Source organism: Gouania willdenowi, chromosome 21 (genome assembly GCF_900634775.1).
Source record: "Gouania willdenowi chromosome 21, fGouWil2.1, whole genome shotgun sequence".
Classification (NCBI taxonomy): domain Eukaryota; kingdom Metazoa; phylum Chordata; class Actinopteri; order Blenniiformes; family Gobiesocidae; genus Gouania; species Gouania willdenowi.
In genome coordinates this window covers 13,851,907-13,863,481 of record NC_041064.1, presented here as the reverse complement: position 1 = coordinate 13,863,481, position 11,575 = coordinate 13,851,907, and the positions used below count along the sequence as shown (strand labels likewise).

Below are 11,575 nucleotides of genomic sequence, written 5' to 3'. Positions count from 1 at the left end.
TAATAGAGCATTTACCACCTCCATCAACACTCCATCATATTCTGTTCAGTTCATCCTCAGAGGTAAGAACAATATTATTAAACCAGCTTCAATGCATAGATTTGTTATGCTTCAAGGATTTTTAAATCTTTTTTTAAAATTATTATTATTTAGTTTGGTTTATAAGAGTAAAATGAACTGGTCAGTAAATTGACCTTTAGATGACCTGTTGATGTAAACTTGCAGTTTAATAAATTAGATCTAAGTCTAATTTATGTAAATAATAGTGTTTGTTTTGAGTATATTATATATGTGATGTTATTAATTCTTTGTATGTTGCTCCACAGATGTTCTCCACCAGCCCAGCGGTGCTCACTGTGTTCCTGCTGAGCTCCGGGTGTGCGGGGCCGCTGCTGCGCGCTCCGGGGCCGCTCCAGGTGGACCCTCTGACGGCCCTGAGGACTGACCCGCAGTGCTGGGACTCCTCCTCCGCTCTGCTGCTGGAGATGCGCTCCCCGAGCATCGCCGACACGGTGCCCGGGTTCTGGGCCATGATGGGCTCCCTGAGGTCCTCTGAGAACAGCAAACACACGGAGCTGTTCTGGGACCTGGCCCGGGTCTTCTGGGACCTTTATCTGAACTGTGTGATGTCCAGGAGCCACGGCCTGGGCCGGAGACACGTCACTGCGGTGCATTCCCTCTTCACCGACAGTAAGGATATGATGATATAAATCACTCCTTTATTTATTACTTCTTCTTTTTCACCATCATAGGTTTGTTTGACAACAGGTTTATTAAAGAGGATGATTTTTATGACTTTTTATTATATTTGTTTCTACATAAAATGAAACACAACAACTTGTCAAATCTGGCTTGAAAAGCTACTTGTCCAGTTGTTCCCAAACGGGGGTACGTGTACCCCTAGGGGTACAGGAGCACATTGCAGGGGGCACTCGGAAAGATTTAACAATGAATTTAAAGAATAATTACGTAATGTTCCTAGTTTATTAATGTATTAATGTATTTATTTTTTGGACAAATTCACCAAAAACTATTAATATGTTAATGTTTCTTTTATTCAGACAACCTGTCTGTATAAATAAAACCCTAACATATTATTCAAAAAGCAAACAAAATGAACTTGCGAGAATCATTAACAGTACTATTACGTAATAAAATGCTATATTTCTACATTTTCTTGTAATTTATTGAAATTATTTGGGTTATTATTTTGTGCTGTAGAGGTCATTTATTGACAGTAATTAGCTCCATTTTACAAAGGAAACTATTAAGTATTCATATTAAAGTTGCATGGTATATATATATATATATATATATATATATATATATATATATATATATATATATAGATTTAGGAGGTTTAGGAGAGCACACTGCTGTTTCACAAATGAATAAGCATATTAAATTATGAAGAGGGTACTTATATGATATGAAGGGGGTACATGGGATAAAAAAAAAAGATAATGTACACATTTTGACAGAAAATTCTGATTTTGTTTTAGTCATATAAGTCTTTTGATTAATTTACAATAGTTTTAGTCAAAATGTACTCATCTGGACTATTTCAGTTATAGTCTAGTTTTAGCAGCAATATGTGCAGTGTCGCATATGAAGGGTTTGCTTGACACAAATGATTATTTAACCAAATTTTTTTGACTTTTCTCTGCTTTAAAGATCATACAACTTTTTCACACTTTCATGCTGAGATCCAACCAAGTGCGTTTGTCATTCTGTAACAGCATGGAGTCAGGAAATCTGACAAATCTAATGCAATAATAATAATAATAATAATAATAATAATAATAATGGCTTGGATTTACAGTATATAACCCTTTTTTTGAGGACATTTATCTATAATGATTGAAATGAAGGATCCCAAAGTCTGTAACCCTTTTCATAACTTGCTTTTCTGTATAACAAGCGTAATTACTTTTCCATTATAACGGTTTGTGTTTTTTTTTTTTCCTTCTTCTTTTTAGAGTCTTTTAGATTCAACAGCTCAGGCAGAAAGTCTCGTGCATGGCTCAGGGTCAGAGTAAGAAGCAGAGGACACATCAAGACCTTAAAGACCAAACAGCAAGAAATGCACCCTGTCATAAATATTTAGGAAGAATTATAGAAGTTATGTTACTTGTTTATTATTAATAGTTATATTACAATATTAATATTAAATCAGGAGACTTTTATAAGGACGCACACGCACACACACACAGACATAAACATACATGTTGTCTTTGCAAGTTTGCACTGACAATTTTTGAAACATTTCATCACATTAACACATTTGAACAGTTTGTACTTCACCTGTGCATTAAAAAATTGTCAAAAGCACTTGAAGTCATGTTTTTTGTATAAATAAATTATCATTATCTGTCTTTATTATTCATTTGATTATTTTCTTATGGAAAAAAAAAGTATTAAATATGTGTATTACGCCTGCAAGTAAATAAACAGGCGTACAGCCTGTTTATTTACGTAAATTTAATGATCAAAATATCAGAAATACGATGCAGAAACCATTTTTTTTTAAAAAATTTAATAGCCTGTAACTTCCTGGGAAACACTTCATATTGCACACAGTATTTATTTTTCACTGTTTCTTTCTAGTGAAGCATCATTATTGTAACCTATTGAATAAGCTTAAAGTTTACTCATGCATATGCATTAAAACAGGGATTTATTAGGATTTCCAATAATAAAAGATTTCTTGCTAAAAGGTTAGAACACTCACTGCCCTGCATCTACCAGCAGGGGGCAGCAAACTGCCCTAAACTCACCCTGCGACTGACCCGGCGTTGTTTATGTGACGTCACAGAGACCAGTTTGGATCAATTTTAGATTTTTAAAACTAATAACTGATTTAAATTAAAAAAAAAAGAAAAATAAATCCCTTATTATAATACAATTTTAACCAGAGACAAAGCAATTTGGAATTCACATTTTGAAAATATAAAGCTTGATTATGCCCAGTCAAATTTTGGTTTTCAATTTTTTTTTTTTACATATTTATCCCTGTAATGTATTGATTCCTAAGCAGTGTTCATTTTGTCGACTACATTTGTTATGTGACAATTTATGATTTTTGATTATGTGGTCTTACGCATTGATCACATCAATTCTGTCTGTGTGTATTAACAAACATCAATACTATCCCATATCAGGTTGATCAATAGAAATTGAATCACAAAAAAAAAAAAAAAAGCATAAACTTATGCTGTATATTTTAGTCCATTAAAATATTAATGTCATTTAGTTGACTAAATCTAGACTATTACTGAAATAGTCCTGATGACTACATTTTGATTAAAACAAAGATGTATTTTAGTCAAAAGACTTTGACTAAAACTAAAATCAAAATTGAAAATTGATGGATATGATGGAGAATATAAAAACAGTCCAGAAGGGGGCGCTATGGCAACAATAAGGGAGTGAGCTGGCAGAAAACACCATCGAAGAAGAAAAAGACAAAGAAGAAGAAGAAAAAAAACGAAGAAGAAGAAGTTTGATACATTAGCATTTACAAAGATCTTAATCATTAAAATGTCAGTTATGTCGATTAAAGGAGACCAAACACAAGGAGTACAAAGTCGAACCGAAAGCAGGTATCCGTCCGGTTAAACTCTGTTAGCATTTATATCACGATAAAAGCCAGTGATAGATGTGAAAGGCTGCTAATAAATGTAAACGTTCTGTGATCTGGTTGTCACATTAACAATGGATTCATTGGCAATATTCTTTCATTTATTATTTATTTGTGTAATTAAACACTGTAATATAGAGATGTTTGACACCAAAATAGGACACTGTATTAAATAATAAAACAAATAATTCCAAATTGATAATTTCACATGTGGACTTTTGGGTAACATGACTTTAGTTGGATTATTTGAGGTAGTTATTTGTTTTAAATATGACTTTCACATTGATTTAACAGTGATCTGATGTTTCTGTTTGTCTCACAGTGTAAACAGTGACGAAGGACCGAGCCCTGCCTTCGTAAAGACACCACTACAAATCCTCAATGAATATGGGATCAGAACTGGGAACCTACCTGTGTTTGTGATGGAGAAGGAAGAAGGAATGGCTCACGAGCCCACCTTCGTCTTCAGTGTGACGGTGGGAGATGTCAGCTGCACAGGTGATCATACCGTGTTGATTTGAAGTTTAGAATCACTGTAACCAGTAGGGTCTAAACACGATTTATACACGGATATACACAATACATGGAAGGATTGCACAATGACAACTCTATTTAGACTAAACGGAAGTGTTTGGAAAGATTAATGGTTTGAAAAAAGTTAGGAAAATAGATATAAAGCATATGCTACACCTAAGACTGTATTTTATCATAGAGAGCCGTGGAAGGAAGTTGATGCAGTTGATTTGTGGCATTAATGAACATAGATCTCCTCCTCTGACAATCAGTGTTTTATCCTCTGTCCCTGTTTTAAGATGTTATAAAGCTAACTCACCAAATATAACAGCTGATCAGCTGTTTCCTGGGAGCTCTAAAATATACATACATATTAAGGATCGACCGATATGGATTTTTTTTTTTTTTAGCCTTAGCCGATGACCGATATGCACTGCCGATTTTCTTGAGTTGATATTTGGAGCCGATTCTACTTTTGTTCCCTCAGTTTACATCATGAAAATTACACAATGATAATAACAAATGGTACAAGTCTAAATTTAAAAAAAGCAACATTTATTGAAATGAACAAAGGTGAGGTAGAACAACGCCAAGTAAAAAATATTTAACAAATAATAAAAACAGGTGATGATGTAGAACAAGAACAAGTAAAAAATAGACATCTCATGAAATATTATGAAAGACAACTGTTCGTCCTTATATATATATATATATTAATAACAGGATTATTGAGTAAAAGATATATAATTATCGTATTAAACACAAAAAGAAACCATGAATAATAATCCATTCCAACACAACCCCAGAACATAAATTAGCAGAGGAAAATAATATGACGTCAGATGCGCATTAAGCAACAAACTGTTCAACTTTCTGTTCTAAATGACATCAACATTAACAGGAATAAATATTCAAACAAGTAGTAAAACTGCTTCTCAAAGTTTTACAAACCCTCCTCCTCAGCGCAGCTTCTCAGCCGCTTAAATATCCATGTGTTTTACTGTAATGTGCAGTTTTTTTGGCTGAAAACAATAACAACAGTGTGTGGATAGCAAGAGAAAATCACTGATCTGCCTCAGAGCAGTCATGCAGGCAAGTCAGTGTACAGACACGCCCACTCATGAATATGCATAAGCAGGCAGGAAACTGCCCTTTTGGTCATAGTGACTTTTCAGAGGCTAAAACTCTGGAAAACAGGCGCGTTTGGGAAAATAAACTTCAAATACTATGTTTTTGGGGTTCTTAGAACAAATGGAGATGGGTGAAAAATTGCATGATATGGGACCTTTAATAAAAATGGTTTCCAGATTAAAAACACTTTTGTATCTGTATATTGAGTTAAAAGTCAATTATAAATCTTAGCATGAATAGACTCATAAAGCATCTGATTCTCAGACTTATCTATTGTTATCAATTTTATATTTTTTCGCTGTCAAAGTGCACCAAAATTAAATCACGTGACATTACATAGCATGGGACATGCCTCTTTTTTTATGTTGCTACACCTGTTAAACATTAGGCCCTTGTATTTTACAGTGAAGAAATGCGTGTAACTGCATCATATTGTCCCAAAACATACATGTGAGGGTATATTCTGTGTTATATTGGAATCTCGGCTTGATTTTTCATGATTGCTGTTTTAGAAATTTAGAGGCCCTTGACTCACAAACAAATGAGTTTTTAAGTTGTTAAGCTGTGATAAACATGATCCACCTTAAATCCTTTTTATTACAATTATTTGTGATTATTTTGTGTTTAAATGTGCTTTGCTTCAGGGGAAGGTCCGAGTAAAAAGGCTGCTAAGCACCAGGCAGCAGAAGCAGCCCTGAACATTCTGAACGTGGGCAGCGGTGCAGAGTGAGTGCAGCCAAAACCCTCAGTCTCTACTGTAGTTTTAATAGTTGGTGTATAAGCAAAAATGCAAACCATATACTGTATTTATACACACATTATAAGTTAATTTAAAGCTGAGGTGACGAGCTATGTTGTGATTTCCAACAGAAATTCTCTGGGAGAGTCGGACCATATCAGAGGTTTAATGGAAACAGACAACAGTCCAAACTCTGTTGGCATATTGCAGGTGTGTGTGAATGTTATTTGGGATGAAAATTAATTTGTGAATCATGATTATGTTGTTTTCATTTCATTTTGTTTTGTGATTCATTGAAGGAGTTGGCGTTACACAGAGGATGGCGTCTTCCTGAATACACTGTGTTAATAGAGGCTGGTCCACCACACAAAAGAGAGTTCACCGTTACCTGCCGAATAGAGTCTTTGTCAGAGAACGGTGGGTTCTGATTTAAAGTCCAGACTGATTTAAAGGGCTCATGTTAAGCTAAATTAACTTTTCTCTGCTTTAAACCATACACATGCACAAAGTGTTAGTTAGAGGGTGATTTGCTCCTTTCTCACTGCAGGGTGAGCACAAACACCTCGCTCCAATTTGATGACGCGTTCCCACTTTCATGACGAATTTGATGCAGCACTGAGCTGGAGAAGCCGCGCCTCCAGAAAGCTCTCTGCCATGATTGACATGTGAACAGACACGCCCACAAAGGTGCGCATTGAGCATGAGCTCGATTACGGAGTGGGTGGGAGGAGGGCGGGTCGTCCTCTGGCCATACGTCACCGTGCGGGGAGGAGGAAGTCAGTGTCACGTCTATAGACACGCCCACTCATGAATATGCATAAGTAGGCCGCAACTCAGCCTGTTTGTGTAGAGTTGCTCAGAAAGTGACTTTTCAGAGGCTAAAACTCTGGAAAATAAACCTCAAATACTATGTTTTTGGGGTTCTTAGAACAAATGGAGGTGAAAAATAGCTTGACATGGGTCCTTTAAATCTAAATCTTTTACAATCTTTATCCTGTTTTTCTTTTTCCCACAGCTGTTGGGGGTTCAAAAAAAGCTGCGAAGAAGGCGGCGGCTGAAAAAATGGTGGCAAAGCTTCAAAGTCTTTCAGGCTCAGACATAATTACATGGGTGAGTCACATGTTTTCTATAAAACCTTTGATGTCCAGAGGAAGCTGTTCGAAATGTTTAAATTATGTCGTTGTTTTTTTTTACTTTTATTTGTGCTTGTCAGAGTCCGACAGCAAACGTGACATTTGAGAGAATAAAGAACTCAACTGCAGAGAAGATTTCTTTACTGAGGAGAAACCAGCTGAGTGTTCCCAACACTGATTACATTCAAATGTTGTTGGAGCTTTCCAAAGAACAAGGCTTTGAGGTCACGTACTTTGATATCGGTAAGAATCCTGTCCTCACACTAGGATCCAATCCAATCCACTTTATTTATATAGCACATTTAAACAACAAAACGTTTCCAAAGTGCTGAACATGCGACCACAACAATAAAACCAAAACAATACAAATGAGCTCTGCCACTAAATGAGTATAAAACAATAAAAAATAAAACAGTTTAAAAGAATAAATATAAATAAAAACACATTAAAAACTATAAATAAGAATAAAACTCAAAAACATAAAATAAAAGACACAGAGGACCACACAACTTACGCGGTGCTAAAAGCCAGAGAATAAAAGTGAGTTTTGAGACGAGATTTAAAACACTCCACGGTGGGGGCCGTACGGATGTGGAGGGGCAGAGCGTTCCACAGCTTCCACAGATCTAAGCTCGTTTCACATCCTGCCTTTAATTTACTTTAATTAGCAAGACACAAAACTGAGTGAATCCTTCAGTTTGTTTAGTTTTATGTATTTTAGTTTACATCAAGAGCATTGAGTTCGGATCAAGTCAAGGTTTCCTGGTATAGTTTAGAAGGATGTGTCTGAAAATAAGCCTTTTTACACCCTCGCTCTGGTTCACTTCTTCCGCATTAGGTCAAAGGTCAAAAGGGATCAACTCGCCATGGCTGACGGTGTAGGAAGCCACTCTTATTTTTGCCGTTGGAGCGTTGATACCTTAAGATATTTTTTGCTCAAACGTAGCATCAGTCTCTAAGGCAGAAATACCGAGTTAGCTGATAAAGCTAATGCCACACACGAGCTGGAAATTCCGGTTTTGCCTGAAGTTTCAACAGTGACTCAGGTTATAGTCATATTTTGTAAACATGAATCAGCTGATCAGTGCGGTTTCATGTAATCAGAATCAGAAAATACTTTCTTAAACACAGAGGGGTTTAATAAATTATAATATAAATGACAAAGAGCGGTGTGTTAATAAAACAACAGTAATAATGATAATTATACACACGCAAAAAGAAAATGTGCAAAATGAAATGACCTGTCCGTCTTGTGCACTTCCTTCAAATGTGTAAATTTAAATAATATAATAGCTTAATAAAAAATAATCATATGGACCTGGTTAATGAATAGTGTACCTCACAAATGTACCCTTTGAAAGTGAGAACTCATACTGTAATACCTGCCTGGTCCACATCCCTATATAATGTCTAGTTTATATACATGTACAGTACATGTCTGTGATATGGATCAATTGTTAGTCATGAACACATTAAGAGTAAACCAAGTCAGGAAATAGGCGATACAGTATATTCTGTTCTTCTCTGTGTATTTTCACCATCTCACAGTACCACTACCATTAATATATTTTCATTAAATATATAATTTACATTTATCAATTTTCTTCATACACTCAGCTAACCATAGATTATTACCTTGAACCCTAACTTTAACCCTACCAACCCTATAAAAAAGGAAACATATCAATAGCCCCGGGATTATGGATACATTTTTCAGACCTTTTCTACATAAGCGAGTCAGGATGACTGAGTGGTCTAAGGACCCTGACTCAAGAATTCTCCCTTCCGCTGCCGTGGGTTCGAATCCCACTTTTGTCATATATATTGTTTCATTTTAACATTTTTAACATGGCAAATTCCACCTTTAAAAATACATATACAAAAAAAAAAACATTTTAGGGTATTTCCTGGGTTAGGATTAGAGCTAAAATAAAAGGGTTTGCGGGGTAGCTAAGAATAAATATGAGCTAAAATAAAACTGATGGAACTTTAAGTCACGTAGTGCAACTATCACTGTCACCTAAACTGGCCAATGAGGGGCGCTGCATACGTTTCCATATCAATAGCCACGGCAAAAAAAAAAAACTACATAACCACGCTAGATTCTCCACCTAACCCAAAAAATGCCAACATAGCTCCAAAGGTGTCATAATTGAGCAAACGACACTTAATGACACCTTATTCATGCTAATGACAGTGTAATGTCAGCATTATGCATAAAACTTTAAGTGTTACCCTAATGTTTGATTAGCGTTGACAATGAGATAAAGAAAAATAAGCATGTATTGTCAGCTGATAGAAATGTGTCCTGTTTGTGCAGACGAGCTGACGGTGAACGGACAGTACCAGTGTCTGGCAGAGCTGTCCACGTCCCCCACCATCGTGTGCCACGGCACGGGCATTTCCTGCAGCAACGCCCACAACGACGCCGCACACAGCGCCCTCCAGTACATGAAGATCGTGGCCACCAAGAAGTGACGCTAACCAGCGCCTTCGTACACGACTGCCCATCCAGATGTTGCTGTGGTTTGAGATCCGAGTATATATTTGTAATCATTTAAACACAAAGTAGAGGCAGCTTCACTAAAAACCAGAAATATAAATATTTATGTCATTCGTGTTTGTGAGAAAAAAAATCAGATAGTTTGCTTTTTTTTCTTTTTTTAAACCATTTTTTTTATTGTATTTCAACAAAAGTAAATGAAATGTTTATTGTTGTTTTGTGTTTTTTTATTCAAAGGTTCTCAACTGGTGGGTCCGTGCAGGCATTAAGAGCAAGATTCTGTGCCTTTATTTTAAAAAGTTTTTTTTTATTTTTAATTAATGATATTTCTAACAGTTGGTGGCGATTAATTGATAATTAGTTTCCTTCAGAGCATTATTTCCTCATTTTACCAGCGTGTAATGAAGCAGTGACGTCCACGTTTTTAAAGTCTGATGTCACTGCTTCAAAACCATGAGTAATATTTTCCACTTTAGCGTCGTCATTTTTTTAAACTGACGTTTTGTTCATGTTGCGATATGTAATATAATCAGAGGTTTAAACTGCCCCAGCTTTTTGTTATTAAAAGGTTTTCATTAATCATGTGATCAACCAGTTGAGAATCCCTCATATCTGCTCATGGCCTGCGTTGTGACAGAACTGTTTTTGTTTTTGCCCAAGAGGCGGAGCATTTAAGTCTCTTGTCGGCTTGACAAATAAAAGAAAAATCAATGTTTATTTTTGCCTTTTAACAGTAAATTATGGAATGCACTGACGGTCTAATATGATGAACTGAAAATAACCCTATTTATGTTAACATGCAATTAATAACACTTAATATAAACGTCTGATGTGTGTGGACTGGCAAAAAAAAAAAAAAACACTAATTATACAACAAAAGACTCAATGTAACTCCGTAAAACACCAAATATGGTGATTATACATTTTCCACATTAAACCTTAATCCTGGCATCCATGTAAATGTTTCTTAATTTCAAGTGATTCCAAATATTAATAGTCCAATAATGGCCCACTGACTAAAAAAAAAGCACACATGCAGTTCTTTGTTGAGTTTGACAGTTTTTATTAGAATGAGCACTACGCAGCAGCAGTGGACAGTGTTCATGGAAAGATATGTCCTTTGTTAAAATTGCACTTTAGTAGATACCCATGAGACACGACGCACATAGTGCATCATGAAACGAACCCTTCAGTCCAAACTGAACCAAAAGTGTTGGACTGAAAAACCAAAAAAAAAATCTGCAACATTCATTGGCAAGCAATGGAGTCTAGAACATGCATGTAGTAGAACAATGAATGAAGAAAGCTCCATGTTTTCTTTTTTTTCCACATTCTGACTTTGTCCTTCTTTGTTCTTTATCATGGTGGGCGGAGCTTCCAGTTAGTGGCATACCTCCTCCTCCTCCTTTTTTTATTTTGGTATGAGATTTTGAGTTGTTGGTGAGGCATTATTATTAAATGCTTTAAGGCACAGCGAGTGAAACGTATGCTGACAGGATGTAGCTTTGAGTTTGTAGTCAGGAAAGTAAAAAAAACGTATCTGATGAATGAATACGCTGATGTTAATTAAACAAGCACACTAAAACAAACTAGTGCTACCTTTAATTTTTTCTTTTTTTTTGGTTAATCCATCTATAATCCTACAGGATGGGTTTGCTTCACACCGTTGTTGCTTTGCTCCACTTTTTTTTTTTTTTTCACGTGTGTCCCGCGTTAAAACACCGGCTGCTTGTTCAAACCGTTTAAAGCTGATTTTTCTTTTTGCAATAAATCTATGAGTTCATTAAAAAGGCATCAGTGCTTTGTAGCGTGGAACGACTCAAGGGTCAAATCTCAGAAAATCCAATAGATTAAATCCTTGGTTTTAATATGAGCACAGTCTAGTCTCTAGTTAGACCACACCCCTTTATCCTAAC

General features: G+C 35.8%; 2 protein-coding genes across 2 annotated transcripts; both read left to right on the top strand.

The window, feature by feature from the left end:
• Positions 1 to 2,107, top strand: LOC114455119 (protein FAM237A-like). The gene is made up of 3 exons (XM_028436161.1): positions 1 to 62; positions 327 to 690; positions 1,980 to 2,107. Exons 2-3 carry the CDS (start codon positions 327 to 329, stop codon positions 2,105 to 2,107), a joined length of 492 nt encoding a protein of 163 aa, XP_028291962.1. The 5' UTR covers positions 1 to 62.
• A 1,335-nt stretch (positions 2,108 to 3,442) lies between these two features.
• prkra (protein kinase, interferon-inducible double stranded RNA dependent activator) lies at positions 3,443 to 11,248 on the top strand. The gene is made up of 8 exons (XM_028436158.1): positions 3,443 to 3,602; positions 3,963 to 4,138; positions 5,929 to 6,010; positions 6,155 to 6,233; positions 6,323 to 6,440; positions 7,039 to 7,133; positions 7,237 to 7,399; positions 9,477 to 11,248. The coding sequence occupies exons 1-8, from the start codon at positions 3,541 to 3,543 to the stop codon at positions 9,632 to 9,634; spliced, it is 933 nt and encodes a 310-aa protein (XP_028291959.1). The 5' UTR covers positions 3,443 to 3,540; the 3' UTR covers positions 9,635 to 11,248.
• Positions 11,249 to 11,575: the final 327 nt, after the last annotated feature.